The sequence below is a fragment of the Rattus norvegicus genome, chromosome 4, assembly GCF_036323735.1.
Source record: "Rattus norvegicus strain BN/NHsdMcwi chromosome 4, GRCr8, whole genome shotgun sequence".
Lineage (NCBI taxonomy): Eukaryota > Metazoa > Chordata > Mammalia > Rodentia > Muridae > Rattus > Rattus norvegicus.
Genome location: NC_086022.1, coordinates 127,008,375 through 127,025,792, shown reverse-complemented (window position 1 = coordinate 127,025,792; position 17,418 = coordinate 127,008,375). Strand labels below are relative to the sequence as shown.

Sequence of the window (17,418 nt, the reverse complement as noted above, 5' to 3'; positions counted from 1 at the left end):
ATGGGACTAACAGCAAGTGTATGTATGAGAACTATTCACATAATGGACACATAAGTGCACAGATAGAAAGTGAAGAAGACTCCTAAATGATGGCCCTGATGATCAGGTTACTTGACAAAGACATACTGAGCCTCTCGCTCTTTCTCGTTCTGAATTCAAGACTGGCACCTCCTGAACAGCAGGTCTGTTCCAGGGGCACTACTGATTAGAAAGTGTAGAGTCCTTGGCTTGGAGTCAGCACATTGGAGTCATTTCTTGACACCCTCTGGGTCTGGTGGCCTTCATTCCTCCACCTTCAGGTTAGGTAAAAGCTATATAAAGACGAGGCCTAACTCTAGTGCGCTGCACTGAGCAGACAAGGAATGCTGAGTCACGTACTAGAAACAGCCAATAGGGAAGAATAGCCCTGAAAGCTTCTGTTTCCAAATAAATAAATAAATATTCAAACTTGAAATTCTGATGAATTTTTGTTAAACCAGTACTTGCTTTCCCCAGAATGGTGACATCATGAAGAACAGAAATTTACTCAATTGTATGAAATTATATAAAACCTGTAAGAGTACATATTTATAACTGAGTGATTTTCATAAATTAAGTGAAACGGTCCCTTTTAAAACAATAACCAAATTGGTGGCAGTGGTTAACACATTTGACAAATACAGAAGAACCTACGCTGCCTGTATCGTGGCAATACATTGAAGCAGATACAGTTGCCTTTTATGTTGGTTCCCACAGCAACAACCACTTACATCTCAACTGGGCCAGGAGAAGTTCTGGACTCGGACCATACACATGTATAGCTATAAATACTCTGACCCTTGCCAGCTTCTAGGAAGCCATATTTCCAGTAGCCGTCACTGTCCAATATGCACTTTTAGGACATAGAGGACTCAAACAGAGGGCGCAAATCCCGTTGTCTTCTAATCTTGCTTCACTTGCATGGTTTTGATCTAATCTAGAAGTCTAGTATTTCTGAATGTCATTTGTGGTTAAATCCCCGGGCCTCAGGACAGCAGAGGAAGCAGAGGAAGAACGTGAGCGCCTGTGTACAGCAAAGGAAACCGCTGTAGAATTCATATAAGGAATTATCGACCTGAGGTTAGAATGACGAGGAGACGAGGAGCACCTGGTGATTAAGCAGGCTAAAGGTGGAAGCTATGCTGTGACCTGATGGGTGTTTTAAAGAGCCACCTCACAAGCCAGACCAATAACTTTATGAGGCGGTCTCAGTGGAAGCTTTTCAAAACTCAGTAGAAGAATAGACAGGGTTCTGTCCCATCATGTTTACCAGGTCAGATATAAAGGCTGAAAGACGGTGAACAATCAGACGAGGCAGCACTGAATCATGGAGATCACAGGTTTGGGAGCTGAGCCGAGCTCAGTGCGCACACATGCTCTGTACTCTTACTTCAGTGAGGCTCAGCAGGGCACTGCCCTTTGCTGTCTGACTCTCTTCATAAGTAAGGTGAGGATACTAAAAACTCAACAGTCAGGTTGCTCTGAGGACCAAATAAGCAGCACAAAGGAAGAAGTGCCCACTTATAAATCCCACGACTCAGGAAGCAGAGTCAACTTCAACTTCCAGGCCAGCCTGATCTCCAGAGTGAGTTCCAGGGTACACAGAACCTAATGTCCTTCATTTCACAGGAAGATACATTCTTAGCGTGGCAGTTTTCTTGGAGTCAGTAGCTGTGACACTAAAAGGTCAGTTAACCACGGGGCAAGCAAAGATGATGTAGTTTCTTTCCACTTCCATCCTGTAAATAAGTGGTTCCTGGGGCTAGAGAGATGGCTCATTGATTAAGAGCAACAGCTGCTCTTGCAGTGGACCCAGGTTCCGTTCTTAGCACCAACATGGCGGCTCACAACCTCTGTCATTCCAGTCTCAGGGATCTAATGCCCTCTTCCGGCCACCACAAATATTGCATACAAAGGCATCTACATGCATAGGCATAAAAATGAGGGAATCTTATCTTTAAAGAAGCTGACTCCCAGATAATGCACGGGATTGTAGAGTTCAGCTACCATCCGTTCCTCATTGGGAACCTTGTTTACCAGAATCCAATGAAGTACAATTCCTGAGGTTTATCTTTCTCATATCTCCTGCTGCTGGCCCTTCAGGAGACATGTCCCTGTGGTTTCTGGTTCCTTTATATCTTTTGGGTGCGGGCATTCTCCTTCAGTGAGATCTTTGCTCCCTCTCTCTTTCCTGTTCCTTCATTGTCATTTATTTCAGCAAATGGAATAATTTATAGTATGATCTCTCTTACTTCCATCTTCTAGGCTATCCACTGCCAGGAGCACTCCTTCGGGACCCAATTTTCATGCAGAGTCGGCCAAAGAAGGCCTCCACTTTAACCCACAGTAACAGTCAATTCCAGTAAAGACTCCGAGAAAAACTGGCTAGCAACTCTCTCTCTCTATGAACTCAAAATGACTTCAGAAAGCACTGAATCTTTCAGAGGACACTTCTGTGGACATTGGGGTAGTGGGGAGGGCAGTGCTCAAAATCTACATTTCTCTCTCAGACTTGGGCAATCTTAATACCACTTTATAGAGTCAACCTCCAATACTCTTTCCCCAGTGTGTGTGTGTGTGTGTGTGTGTGTGTGTGTGTGTGTGTGTGTGTGTGTGTGTGTTGAAGGTGAAGAGTGTGTTCGATTATTTGTTTGTTCAGATCTTTCAAGCACACTATGTGCAGGGACTGGTCTGCGTCCGATGGAGAAGCTATGAAAATAGGAGATGGTAATTGTTACTCAGCATCAGAAAAAAGAGCCAAAGTGGCGTCTCATGCCTCTAACTCCAGCTACTCTTGAAGATGACAGGAGACAATGACAAGTTCAAAACCTGAGACCTGCCTGGGGTACAGTGAGAGTTCAAGATGAGCCTGAACAATTTAGCTGAGCCCCTTTCGGGACCAGGGATGTAAGTCAGTGGTATAGGGTAACAAAGAATATACTAGACTTGAATTTAATGGTTTAATCCCCAGCCCTGGGGAGAAGAGGAAGGAATAAGACATTGAAAAACAATTTTCTGGACAATATTAATCACCTCCAAACCTAGCTACATTTCTACTTAGTCATTTACACATTATATAACTATGGGTTTATTGTTTGATTTTTGAGACAGGGTCGCACTCTATAGATAGCTCTAACTGGCCTGGAACTTATATAGATCTACATAGAGATCTGCCTGCCTCTGCCTCCCTAGTACTAGGTAGGATGTGAGGCACAAACACCACGGCATCAGTTTACGCACAATTGCAACGTTAGAATAAACTTCCGAAGCAATTTGAATCAGTTCACTTACTAGCCAAGTATTTTTGTTAAAGTACTTCATTTTTTTTTCACCTTGGTATTTTAATCTGCAAAATAGTTAACACCACCTGCCTTGTAAGGCTATTTTAAAAATTAAGTTAGATGTAGTACATTAGCACAAGGTCTGGTACGCGGCCAATCCGCAATGAAGGAATTATTATTTAAGATTAACGCCTGGAATAGCAAGCTCATTTCTGCTTTTCTCAGGATTTGAAGCAGGGCTCTCTAAGATTTCCTTTACAGGTGTGCCTTCTGAGGCTGGCCAAAACATTTGCTCACTGATAATCACTTTCCTGGTGGCGAGAAAGTCATAAGCCCATGGTCCCCAACACCTCAGGAGGTCAAGGCAGGTGCTTTGGTTCTCTTTGTCCCATCAGCTGCAAGCAGAATCTGGTATTAAGGTTTGAGACATAAAGCAAAAGTGTGAAGGTACACCGGAGAAAATGTGTCCCTTTCTGTGGTAATTTTTAAGACCTTTTTTATTTTTAATTACACATATGTGCATATGCGTGCAGAGTGTAATTTAGGGGAGTGGCCAGAAGAGAGTGTGGGACCTCCTGAAACAAGTTACAAACAGTTGTAAACATCCAAATATGGGTAGTGGAAACCAAACCCAGGATCTCTGTAAGGGCAGCAAGTGTTTCTTACCAAAAAGCTATCTCTTCAGCCCCTCACATGGTAAGGTCTGTGAGGTTAGCATCTCTTGATCAGGAGGTGTTTGAATTAAAATTGAGGAATTGTCTGGTAGAAGATACTATCGGAAGCGCTAGGCTTATGAGCTACTGTGGTAGTGCTATAAAGTCCTCACTGCAGTTGGTTCCTGTGGACTGATTTCCATGCTCAACTCCCAGCAACTCCCAAGCACCAGATTAAAAGTGGTCTTTACCACCTAATGCAAAGGAAGGTGGCACGCGAGAAGGAATTCACTTTCATGAGTTATTTTGAAGATTCAAGGTTGAAAGGACACCTTTTAAATTCTCTGCTTCTTTTGTTTGCTATTTTATTTTACATCGTGACAGGGTCTCTTGTATAGTTTAGGCTGGCCTAGATCTCTCCAACCTCCTGTCTCAGCCTCCTGAATAGCGAGGTTTCAAGTGCACACCAGCACAGGGATACCGGATGCCTGGCCCTTTCGCTGTGGCAGTGCTGCCTAGCCAATTGGATCAGCAACATCTTTAGGAAATGGCAGCCAAGTCATTTTTCCGCTATCATCAGAACTGTACACATCATTGTTTCCAGGATGGGTGGCACTCGCAGCACACTGCTTTCTGGTCTCTATCAGCACTAATATTCTCAGCTCTGAGTAGCGGGCCAAGCAGCAGAGAACTCCGGTTCTAGGAAACGTGGACAATTATAAATTTGTTAGTCATATCAGTTACTGAAAATGCCTTTTTCCTTTCCCTTTGAATTAGTGCATCCTCTCTTCCCGAGAGCTAAGGGGGAAAGGTGCTTTTGAATAATCCATGGTTTTAACCATTTTCCCTCTTCACTTCCTCCCCCTTCTCCCTGTTGCTCTTTTCTCCTTTTCTAGAGTTCTGGATTCCAAATGTTCATCTTCAACCGGAGGGGGATGATAGATTACTTGAAGTATCTGTTTGGAGCCACTTCCATGCTCGCATCCTCTCTAACCGCTGAAAGCAAGCGGAAGTGACTGCGAACTCCCTGGGGGTTTGAGTGCCTTCCCCAGGACCTACAGCTTCACAGTCCTTCCCTACTCCCTTCCCTTCAGATGTCGGGAAGAGTTGGGGGCTTCCAAGACCCCAAACCCCACTAACTGCACAGTAAGCACCTTAACCTTTTTGGGAAAAAGACCTACAGAAACCTGTAGACGCTCTAGCCACAGAGACAGAAGTCCCGGGAAGACCCGGGTTTAAACTGTTGCGAAACTTTCAGGCAACTACGGATCTGAAACACTACTGGAACTACAGGACTGAGCTAGATCCCTGACTTTTAAACTCTCGACTTGGGGCAATTAAGTAGAGTGGAGCTCAGGTGACAAATCTGGTTTCTAGTGATCAAGTGTAGGATCTAGACCGAGCAAGGCTACTTTCTCTTGTAAGGAATGCCAAGTGGGGTGATGGAAAGAGACCAGGGCAGAATGAAGAGAACAGGCAGAAACGGTGAAATGGAGAAAGCGCAGTAGAAAGTGGAGAAGGGAGAGACCATCGGAGAAGAGGGACAGGGGCCCAAAGAGACCTTCACCAAGACCTGGCTAGGGAGAGATTCCAAATGGGAGACCTAAGTCGTAAAGGAGAGTCGGAGTGGGTGGCTGAGCGCCACCGAGAACTTTCTCTGCTCTCCGTCCTCAGTCTCTGAAAACCCCACCTCGGGGAGGTGACGCGGACGGCCGCCAATTGCTCCGGCGCTGCCGGCGTCTCTGGCCTCCGCCTCCGGCAGCTGGAGGGGCCTAAAGCGGTGAGTCCTGGCACCCGCGGCCGGCCGAGGAGGGGACAGGATCTGCAAGGAGGCGGGACGCCTGCCCCGCTTTCTCCTCCCCTCTCCTCCTCCTGGAGGCGTGCACCTAGGGTATTTGAGCGCCCGCGGGGGCCCCCGCCCCCTGGCCCCCCATTCAAGAAGCGGCTCGGCTAACTCAGCCAGCAAAGGGCGCCCGGCGCGCCTCGGAGCGCACGTTCCGCGCCTTCTCCTGCCCGCAGGCTGGACATTATGCGGCGGAGCCGCCGAGCCCTAGTCCTCCGCCTCCTTCTCCTCCTCCTGCGGCCCGAGCGCCTCAGCTCACGGCAGGCGGCAGCGTTGCTCAGCGGAGCGCAGACGGGACCCTCTCTGCAGGACCTCAGCGACTCCTAAAGTCAAAAAGTTGGCGGCAGGGCGCCGGGGTTCCGCGCGCTCTCCACGGCCGCTGCCTCGCGTCGCCGCCAGCCACCAAAGCGGGCAGGAGGGAGGGGGTGGGAGAAGCGGGGGGAGGGGTGAGGAGCACCATGCAGTTAGTATCCTGGGCCACACTGCTAACGCTCCTGGTGCCGGACCTGGTTGAGATGAGGAGCCCCGACTCCGCGGCGGCCGTGCGCAAGGACAGGCTGCACCCGAGGCAAGGTAACATGGCTCTGGACCCTCAAGCCCCCCCCCACGCCCCCACACACTCCATCTCCACCTCCTTGAACACGCTCTGGGGCGGGCACCCCGCAGTAGAGGCCTCTCTCCTTTTCCTAGAAAGAATTACCTCCCGTTTTGGAACCTCTCCCTTCTCTGGGTCATCCTTAGTCAACTATTAGGGAGGGAAGCACTGCAAGAATTTTAGGGTCACCCCCCAGTTCTTTTTACCTGACTTTTTACCATCTTATCCCCTGTCCCAAATCAACTCTATTTAATAACTTGGATCACCAGAGAGCGCACATTTTATTGTATTCAGGATATTTATCAGAATATGTAATTATTTTGTTTTTAATATTTGTTCATTGTCTGACTTCTAATGCTCTAATCTCAGCCCCTCACCTAGTTCTCGGCTGTTACTATTACAGTAGGCGCTCAACAAATATTTATCCAGTGGTGGAGCCTGAAAGAATTGACTTAAAGTGGCTGCAAAATAAATTAGGACAAAGCCCCCCATCTTCTTTTTAAATTAAAACTTTCGGGGGAAATGAATGATTAGCTCATTTGCCTCTGTTTCTCCCTGCAGTGAAATTATTAGAGAGTCTGAGCGAATATGAGATCGCGTCTCCCATCCGAGTGAACCCCCTCGGGGAACCCTTTCCCACGAACGTGCACTTCAAAAGAAGGCGACGAAGCATTAACTCTGCCTCTGACCCCTGGCCTGCCTTCGCCTCCTCCTCCTCGTCTTCCTCTACCTCTTCCCAGGAGCATTACCGCCTCAAAGCCTTCGGCCAGCAGTTTCTATTTAATCTCACCGCCCATACCGGATTTATCGCTCCACTGTTCACTGTCACCCTCCTTGGAGAGCCAGGGGTGAACCAGTCCAAACTGTATTCCGAGGAAGAAATGGAACTTAGGCACTGTTTCTACAAAGGCCATGTCAATACCAAGTCTGAGCACACTGCGGTCATCAGCCTGTGCTCCGGAATGGTAAGTGGGCGCGTGCCCCTTCCCTCCTCCCCGCCTCCTCGTCTGCTTCTTTAAGACTTAATTGCACCCTAGTCTGAACCTACCGAGTCTATGCTCTGGCGTTAAATATCAACATTGGCTTAGGTCTCGGAACTGGGGTCTACCGGTGTAGTGCGTGCTCTTCCACTCAAGAAGGGTGTACACATCTATCCCGAGAGGGTCGTGTATGGTTTGGAGCTGTCTTAGATTGGATGAATTGGGTTTGCTGTACGCAGCCCAGCTCTGCAGAGTAGCTTGCATGTAGGTTTACAAACTCGGAGAAAGTTGCTGGGGTTGTGGTTTCTTGTAGCAAACTTGGCTGCTCTGGAGCCCTGCAGCTGAGCGCAGGGCGGACTCAACTCCTCATTGGCGCGTCCAGAGTCAGGGATGTAAACTGACAATCCCTGGACACCCTTACTGGCGCGCTGGGACATCTCTCTGGTTGTGGACGCTGCTACACAACCGAGTGTCCCCGCGTTCTTTCCTCTCGGAGCTTTTTATCACGTCAAGGAATTTTGAAACCGAACCAGATTGACAGGGAAGCCGATCCTGTCCCGGGAAAGGAAGGGTGGGCCAAATACTCTGAGAGCCGGGAGTGAGGGCGGAGCCTGTCTCTAAGGCGGTGTTTAGGGTTAGAAGGTGGGGGGAGGGGTGGTGCACTGCAGTCCGACTCTGCACCCTGCTGGCGTGGTGGCTGGAGGCGCTAGAGTAGTGGGAGAGCCTGGAGAGATAACCTTAAGACGAACCCTATTCTAGAACCTGTGGCTGTTTCAAAATGTAGGAATGAAAATGTATAGCGCACGTTTCTCTAGGAAAGTTGGGTGCGACGGATACCGCCGGGAGCTGTCTAGTAGGCGTTTAGTGCGAGATCCAAGTTGGTATCTCCACCCTCTTTTTCCTGACCCCTCTGTTACCCTCCATTGGGATTAACAAGGCATCAGTCCCCAATCCCTCTGACAGTTGAGAGTCTTGTACAATTCTGGACCCAACTAGAGTAGCCCTTCGCTTTCCCAAGCGACATGCGTTTCTACCACGCGCGTATGACGCAGAAACTTTCCCGCGGCTGTCTCTCCCAGCTCACTGCACCGCGCATTACGCACAATTGGTTATTAAAAGTCTGTGCCCCTGGCGCATTTACTCTCTCCCCTTGACACACACACCCTCCCTCTCGTCTTTCTAAATGGGGGCTTGGGTACTCACTCGCATGCTCGGCTGCCACATTTGCTGGCTGGTTCTTGCGTCTTAAATTCCGGGTCTGGAGGTTATATCCTTCTTCGACTACCAAGAGCCTGCTCTTGGATCCCGGCAGGAGTTCCGCACTCCGGAAGACTGGGAGGAGGGAAGGTGGGATATGGGGAAGAGGGTGAACCCCTTCACCCACCAGCTAAGTGCTGAGAATCCTGGCGCCCAAAGTACTTCCTTGAGATTGATTGAGGGTAGGCGGAGACCACAGTTTAGCAAGGGGAGGCGATGCCGCGTTGAGTCATCACAGCCTCAAACCTGGGCTTAGACACTAGAATGGCTCCAGTCTTTGAGAGGTTATTGCCTAGGTAGACCTAGGCTGAAGTCTTGGGGCCGATCCCAGAGAATCAGTACACCTCACGATTTAAAACTAGGGACCCCCAATTCCTGGATCTTCGACTGGACTGCTTGTGTACTTCGTTGGTAAACAGTCTTTACTCCTCCTCTTTCCCCGCCTACACACCGGTGGAATCTGAGTGGCCCCAGCAGTTGTATAAATATTTTTCTGCGTAGGTCCTTAATTTCCATTGGTGGTTTGACATGGTAACACAGTGCACGTGGTCTCCTTAAGAACTGAGAACCCGGGCTCCTGAAAAGACTCTCTGGGGTATACCATCCCCATTATCATGACATGTAACTTGCAGCATGTCTGGGGTCCCCCCAAGTCCCGCATATATTTTTAAAATAAGCGAGCTAGATTTTTATGTCTTTAGCCACTAATCTAGCTCAGAGCTTCCTGCCTCCTTTGTCTCCTGGAATTTTTATTTCCTCCCAAGACCCCTCTTCATCGGTTCTGCTGCCGTCAGTCCCTGTATAATGGTGTTCCTCACTTCGTCCAGAGAGGCCTGTAGGTGATCTGCCCTCATCAGAGTGATCCCACACGGTGCACCGCACACCCATACCATCATACCCCACTGCTCCCCTTGGCAATTTCTTTGAATCCCACCTCACACATTGCTCTTCTCTGCCGAGAAAATGTCTGTACCACAGTTTTGTTTTGTTTCTTCCTTTCTTTTTAGGACCACTGTCTGAGAAAGACCTCCACCTCCCTGCTTCTCTCCCAGCTTCTTTTTTCTTTCTCAACTCCTGCCACACACCAGTAACAGATCAATCAGTGGGCTTCGAAACCTCCCTGACAGCCACCCTTGATCACATAGCCTACACCACGTCTCCTTATATCCTAGTGAATGATATCAAACTCGTCAGCTGACAATAAGATCCTGACATTACATCTTGTCACACATAGCCTGGGGTCCGATTTCACCTTCGTTTTCTCTTCTGAAATTCTGTATTTCAAGTAATTGGCTTTATACTTTCTTTAAATTCTGTCTTAATTTCCTGTGAGATACACACACACACACACACACACACACATATATATGTATATATATATATATATATACATATATATTCTCCCACTGTGTGTGTTCATGTGTGCGTATGTTGGTATGTTGCTGATAATTGGATTCTGAGTCTTGTGTTTGCAGGCAAGAGCTTTACCACTGAGCTACATGGCCACATTTCTTTTTCTTTGAAAGGGTTTGCATCATTTCTACTTCCCCACAAGACTCCATGTAATAGTTGTTCCAAAATCATAGACACTGTCTTCTCGGGGTGTGTGTTCTCTTCTGTCCCAGGCGTTGGCACCAGAATCTCTCTCTCTCTCTCTCTCTCTCTCTCTCTCTCTCTCTCTCTCTCTCTCTCTCTCTCTCCATACTACAGTTTAGATGATACATGGTGTCTATATGTATATAATACATGTATTTAAAGGAATGGTCACCTCAGCCAGCATAAGACAAGTTAGGCTCCATTGATTATTTCTGAACCAACAACAAAACTGATTTCGTCTCCATGTTGTCAGCATTCATTGAGCTTTTGCTGAAGGCTCTTAGATATAATGGCCCAGTCCTCAAGCTACCTATTTTGTTTGTAAGAATATCTGGGCCTTGAGAACTACCATCCTCTCCCAGCCTCATAATGATAGGTGACCGAGTTGGAATTATATTACTCAAGAGAATGACTGGATCTGTTTTTTTCATACACTGAACTAAAAATCATGATCCTGGGTCCAAGAACTCTGGGTCCAAGAATCGGCACTAACACCAGCCTGCTCTATACCACTGAAAAGCAAATCATTTCCTGTCTGTGCCTCTGGGGCTCCTTTTACTCTCTCCCTAGGCCTTGCAAGCCCTGTGTTTATGAGATACCAGAGTTGCAGACTGACTGCCAACAGAGGTGAGCATGGATGTACTAACCTGCTGCTTCTCTGGTGACCCGTCAATCTGTCACAGACTCTACTAAAACTGACTTCTGCCTGAGTCTATGTTCTTGAGTCATGAGGGGAGCTGTGTTAAAATGTCAGGTTCTAGACATCACGCCTAGAAATTCTGAATCTGGAAATACAGTGCGTCACTCGGAATCTCATCAGAAAAAAAGTTTTTCTCCCAGGCTGCTTTGATCTTCCTTGCTTTGGGAAAGCAAAGCCTGCCTTGGCCTGGCATTTCTAATGCATTTTCTCGAATAAGACACCTGGGAGGAAAGCACACTGAAATTCTGATTCTTGAGTTGACTCCAGAGATTTTGGTGCAGTTCAGCAGAGAGGAGGCATGGGTCAGTGATCTGATTCTCTAATCAGCTCTGGAGGACGCTGGTGTAGGTACCCACACTTGTATTCAGGGGTGATGGCTTCTCTTGTGCATCGGAAATGAGAGAAGGCTTCTGCTTATTTTCTGTGTGTGAAGAGAGAACAGTTTTGTGTCTCCTCTGAGACCAGGCACTTTGAATGTTCATATAACATTAAATGGTTCGAGCTTGAGGCCTTGTGAATCATTTGCAAACTTTGTACAGATGCGGAGAGGGGACCAGGAGAATGGCCTTTTGCAAGGTGTTCATTCATAGTGCTTGGTAAGAGCAAATTGGCCCGAGACCAGTGAGCTACAACAGAACCCACTGGTCAGTTCAGTGCCTGAGAAGGTTCTCGAACTTCGCTAATCGAATGACTGGTATCCCATTTAACCTTCACAACTGCCCTTTAGGAACTTCACCTCCAACTGACCAGTAAGGAAGTTGATTGATGAGGATAGGTGTGGTTCTGGGCGTGCAAGTAGCAGCCTGTGACGACACTGGTTTTCAGGATATTGCTCTGCCTTAAGGGAACAGGAAGAGCCCATGTTACAGGCCTTCCTACCTTTAGGGCATTGTGGCCTACGTACGTGTACCTGGTGAATGTGAAGGGAAGGTTTCGGCTTGTTCCTCAGCTATACACTGGTGTCTATGACTTTCCAGGCAGCCTGAACACTCCACAGGATCTCTTTTAGCTGCCTGTTTGCATTAAGAGATTAAGCACCAAGGAAAAGCTAGCTATGAAAAGCAGGTGAGATGAAGTTGAGAACTAGCTCCCACTAAGGCAGAAAGTGGAGATGAGCCAAGACTGCCCCAGGCTACCTCAGAAGAGTTTCAGCAGCCCCTTCCCCCCCCCCCCCCAGGGAGGAGCCAACAAACTGCTCTGCTCCTCCCTGGAATTACTTCAGTCTTTGGGTTGTTTTTGTCCCTTCTGTTGGCTGAGTTGTGTTAAATCAACCACTCTTCTTTCTTCACAGATGGGCACGTTCCGGTCTCACGATGGAGATTATTTTATTGAACCACTGCTGTCCGTGGATGAGCAAGAGGATGAGGAGGAACAGAACAAACCCCACGTCATTTATAGGCGCAACAACCCTCAGAGGGAACCCTCCACAGGAAAGCATGCCTGTGACACCTCAGGTATTTGCATCTTGCTTAAATATAGATACAGTGAGTGTTGACATGGGTTCATTGCCACGCTGCAGCTTTCTCGCTGTTTGCAGGACCACTACCCCGTACAATATGGCTTAGTCATTCCCCCAGTAAGGTATGTTTAGCCCCTTGTATAGATGGAAACAACAGAGAGGTTTACTGACTTGCTCAAGATTGCACAGCTCAGAAATTCCAGTCAGGATTCGAGCTCAGAAAGCAATGACTCCAGTCCATCCGTGAGCAAAGCCTCCACTTCTGTTGAAGTTATTGATACTTAGAACAGGGCTGGAGTCTGAACCTGTGACTCAGTGAGCAATGGTTTGGTTTTCTTCATCTCTTCTGTTCATTTGGTTCCACTTTTAGTTTCATGCCACGTTTGTAACTTATGCATGCTTGCATAGGTTTTTCCATTTGTTTGTTTGTTTTTTATCTTGTAATGGAGCTCACAACACCTGCTATGTATTTCTCAGTTTGACTAATGCCCTGAAACCAGGAAATCCAAGAATGGATCTGCGAGCTTCTTAGTAGGTTTCAGTCCCATCCTTATACTACAAGTCTAGGGCTAAACTTCACTCCATTCTGGGCAGATCGTCATGGATTTGGGGCTGATGTGTGGGTCCATCAATTAGGGGTGTATTTTCCTGAGCTCCTGAGGAAGCAGGTACTTGTCTGTGAGCTTCAGTCTGTAGGGTTGCAGCATTTCCTACTGACTCCAAAGTCTGGCTGTTTTCACCCGCTTGTAGCTTACCACTGAGTAGCATCCTTACCGTGTTCTCGAGTATTAAGGTGTTTCTTACAATGTTTTTAAAAGTCCATTGACTTCTTGGCTGTGGAACCATTTCTTTCTTTCTGTCTTCATAAAAACTGCGTCAACAAAGTGACCGTCTATTCAAAGTTTTCTGGTATCTCCATACAAGACCAAGACTGCCTTGGAGTGGCTTTAAATGCTAGCCCAAGGAGTTGCCGGCCTCAGCTTCCATCTATAGCAGAGTTGCTCAGAGTGAAGCTGTCTCCTGCCCTCATCTCCACTACAGGTGTTATTTCTAAAGTGAATCCTAAAAGATGAGGACAGCTGCTTATAGTCTGAGAGTAGTCAGTGGCAATGGTAGAATTATCGTTCTCCAGACTCATTGCATCCACTGCGGTGGTCTTACCTGAGAGGAAGGCGGGATATGACTGAAGTCACTTTATTCAATCTCTCTAAAGGACTGAAGAAGCCATATGGCACACACCTGGAGGATCATGAGTTCAAGGCTAGCCAGGGCTACTTTGTGACCTCCAGAACTGCCTGGTCTATGTATTGAAATGTTGTCTAAAAACAAAGGAAACAAAATAAAAAAGCCAAATGTTGATGTTGGTTTGATGTACTGAGAAATAATGCTCTCAGATGCTTAGTTGAGACAAGCCTGCCAGCCATTGGCTAGTTTAATAGTTAAGATTTGTCAACTTTTATTTTGTAGACCATGGTAAGCCAGGCTTATTTTAATTTCTCAAATCTGTATTAGCGAGCACATATTTTAAACATGTGTTATATGTGTTTATATGTGTTGTAAACATGTTTATACATGTTTAATCTGTGTTATTAACGTATTTTATGTGTTTATATATTATAAACATATTTTATGCATAGGATAGAAGGAAATACATGATTTCTCCCTTTCTGTCTAATTAATGTGTTAAAAAGACATGGATATGATACTTGTGTTTAATGTCCTGAACACGTGATCCATGCGCTGATGTGCTTTTCCATGCTCTAAGGTTCTTTTCCCTAACATGGCTGCAGAATAGCTTTTAAAAGGTAGCTAGGATGTCCAACACAGAGGTCAATGCTAGCAGCAAACCACCGAACTGAGAACAGGATCCCCTTGGGGGAATTAGATGAAGGATTTAAAGAGCTGAAGGAGCTTACAACCCCATAAAAACAATTCCAACCAACCAGAGCTTCCAGGGACTAAACCACTACTGAAAGACTATACATGGACTGACCCAGGGCTCCAACTGCATAGGTAGCAGAGAATAGCCTTGTTGGGGCACCAGTGGAAGGGGAATATGGGGGGCAGTAAGGGGGATGTATAGGGGGAATACCCACATGGGGGAGGGGGAGGGGAGGAAATGGGGACTTATGGACAGGAAACTGGGAAGGGAATAACGTTTGAAATGTAAGTAAAGAAATATATCTAATTTAAAAAAAGGTAGCTAGGAAATCCTTGCCTTTTTTTTTTTCCTTTTTGGATAGTCACTGTACAAAGCACAGGCTCTACACTCTTCCCCTCCATCTCTACTACAGACACAGCAAGGCAGAACACATTCTCTTCTGCCTCCTATCTGGTAAGGAAACTGATGCTCATGTGGGTGAAGCAGCCTGCCCAAGACCTCACTGACAGCCCAAAGTAGAGCCCTGCAAGGGTCTGCCTTCTCTTCCACTCATCTTCACTCTGCAGAAATGCATGTAGGAAAGTGAAGCAGGAGAAAGTCTTAACCATATCATTCAAGAAAATTTTCAAGGTTTTTGTTTGTTTGCTTTTGCTTTAATGAATTACATGACACAAGTTAATAGACTTTTGATTTTTCTGGGCTAGAGGACATATTTTTCAGATCTTGTTTTAAAAGAAAGAAAGAAAGAAAGAAAGAGAAAGGAAGGAAGGAAGGAAGAGAGAAAGAAACAAACAAACTTAAATGCAGGAAATTGAAGATGATCACTGGAGGATAGCTCATCTGTCACTTAGCCTCTAGTTGTTGCATTATTGGGGTCAGAGGATGCAGCCTTCCAAATCACCAAGACCAAATGTTTGTTTACTTTCTGACATTAATTTGCCAGTGACCGCTGATCTGCTGAATACTTCCTTCACCCTATGGGATGAATCAGAAGCCTGACAATTTTGGGTTCTTTAAGACAGTGGCTCCTGCACAGCCCAGGCTAACTTGGAATTCACTTATGTGGATCAGGCTGACCTTGAACTCACAGAGGTTCACCTATCTCTCTACCTGCAGAGTACTGAGATTAAGGATGTGTATCAACACCCCTAGGGAGCCTGGAGTTTTGATTGCCTCTACCAAAAGGTTGCTGTTGGACTTCGCCCCTTAGGCTTTTCTGTCCCAGTTGCTTCTGTATCTCTTTGAGTTCAGATGCAGTAGTCTCAGAAGAGTCTTTAAAAAATTTCAGAACGTGGTACAATTCACCAACACCCTTAGCAGCACTGACAGGCAGGTCTTGGATAACAGGTAGCCTGGGCCTAGGGAGTGAACATAGCATGCTGGTGGGAAGCAATAGCTCTTGGCAGAGAGGAAAGGATATGCCTAGTAATGTCTGTCCACTCAGCCACAGTGAATTCTCCTTCTAGTCCTTAGCAGGGATTGGTCACTTCCCCTCTGGAGAATACGGATGCAGACTCCCTTAAAACAAAGAAACCGACTAGTCTGCGTCTCTCAGGCAAGTGAGATGGGGTCAGGTTAGCACTTTTAATTATTGTCCAGGTGATTGGGATCTTTAAGTAAATTCAAGCCTCACTGCTAAAGCTGAATGGAAGGCATATGTCTCTCTCTCTCTAACTCGTGCAGTTTGGACCACCAGGACTTCATTTTCTTATATCAATTCCTTCTGGTCTTTGCTGGTAGAGCAATAGACTATTTGAACGGGTATCTTCGGTAGTAAAGTCTAGTTCAATACTCTAGTTGTAGATGGGAAGGGAAGTTAGAGCTGGGCTGTGGACTTCGGTGCTTATTTTAAGGAGCAATCACCCTGCACTGTCAATAACTGATGGAACTTTCTCTTGCCCAAGTCTGGGAGTGGCCTCTGGGAGCCCTAGACAGAGCTGGGTGTCACCTTTTAGTTGCCAGATAATGGGATTCTCAGCAGGGCAGGCTACTCTGCCTCTTGTACTGCTGCACACAGATGGGGTGTCAGCCTCGCTCGTTTCTGATTCTTGATGTAGGTCTCGTTCTCAGAACAGAGTCTGAGACGGTGTGTGAGAAATGTGTGAAGGAGCCTAACGCACTGGGAACCGGGGACTTACAAGGGAAGGTGTAGCTTTGTATGCGTTTATTCATCGAGCCATCAAGCACTTGTTGAGCAACCTTTCTACGTCCTGATGAGAGAACTAGAAGCCACCTATTTTATATGACCTGAATCATATTATAGGATACCAAAGAGAAATCGTGAATCCTCCAAGGCATGTTCAGACTGAGCATGAAATAATGAAGGTCCCAGGAAAGGGTTTTGCAGATAGTATGTATTCATAGGATGGAAGATGAGAGAGAAAAAAAGAGGAAAGTTCATGAAAATAGGGAAGATAACATTGTGGTCAGGGAAGGGAAAATAGAAACACCAAACCCAGATGTAATCACCTGGAGTTTTTCCGTAAGCACATTGTTAATGGAATATGCAGCTTGCCCAAAGCTGTTGTGACCACCATTGGTAAGACTGAGTGCCCTTCCTGTCTCTTAGTTCCTCTTCAGCCTGTGTAGCATTTTGTTGATGGAAAGCTCTTGGCCTAGTGTCTACCCTTGCTGACTTGGCTCTGTTTGGAGGCCATCGGATGTATACTTTGATTCCTTGGATATATCTATATGTTTTGTCTTTTCATTCTGTTTGTGAATCCACTGAGATTCACAATGGAGAGGAGGGTGTCAACTTCTGGTTGCCGTCCCTTTGAGAGAACAGAGACAGGTTCACTGATCTCTCTGTCTACCTGTTCTTCGCCCGAGGGACCACCAGCGGCAGGTTGGGGCAGCCCTCAGAAGGACCATTCTCATTTCCACTGTTTGCTTCCAGGTAAAAACACAAGCCCTGTTTCTCTGTCTTTGTCTCTCTCTTCATCTGTTTATGTGTAGGTTTGGGGTGTGTGCAATTGTGTGCAAGTGGATGAGATGGCTGGCAGTTGACATCAGGTGCTGTCCTCCACTGCTCTTCTTACTTCTTCAAGATGGGATCTCTCAGTAAACCTGGAGCTTGTCAACTTGGCTAGACTGGCTGACAAGGAGCCTCCAGAATCCTGCATCTCCATCTATCCTCCCAGCGCTGGAATTAGAG

At 46.6% G+C, this 17,418-nt stretch overlaps 1 protein-coding gene and 1 long non-coding RNA gene across 9 annotated transcripts in view; one reads left to right on the top strand and one right to left on the bottom strand.

Annotated features, from left to right (window-relative positions):
* The window catches only part of LOC102555978 (uncharacterized), a 230,490-nt gene extending 221,416 nt beyond the window's left edge, over nucleotides 1-9,074 (bottom strand). Inside the window, exon 1 of one of the 3 annotated variants that reach the window (XR_005503755.2) lies at nucleotides 8,574-9,074. This is a non-coding gene — a long non-coding RNA (uncharacterized LOC102555978). The remainder of the gene's footprint in view (nucleotides 1-8,573) is intronic. The other 2 variants (XR_005503757.2, XR_005503749.2) reach the window with 2 other exon arrangements.
* Adamts9 (ADAM metallopeptidase with thrombospondin type 1 motif, 9) overlaps nucleotides 5,869-17,418 on the top strand; it is a 172,199-nt gene continuing 160,649 nt past the window's right edge. For 5 of the 6 annotated variants that reach the window (XR_010065646.1, XM_063286081.1, XM_063286077.1 and 2 more), the window contains exons 1-3: nucleotides 5,869-6,368; nucleotides 6,952-7,355; nucleotides 12,215-12,377. Coding sequence is in view for 5 of the 6 variants with exons in the window: in XM_063286081.1 (XP_063142151.1) it covers nucleotides 6,254-6,368; nucleotides 6,952-7,355; nucleotides 12,215-12,377 (682 nt within the window). In the remaining variant the exon portion in view is untranslated. The remainder of the gene's footprint in view (nucleotides 6,369-6,951; nucleotides 7,356-12,214; nucleotides 12,378-17,418) is intronic. The other variant, NM_001107877.1, reaches the window with a different exon arrangement.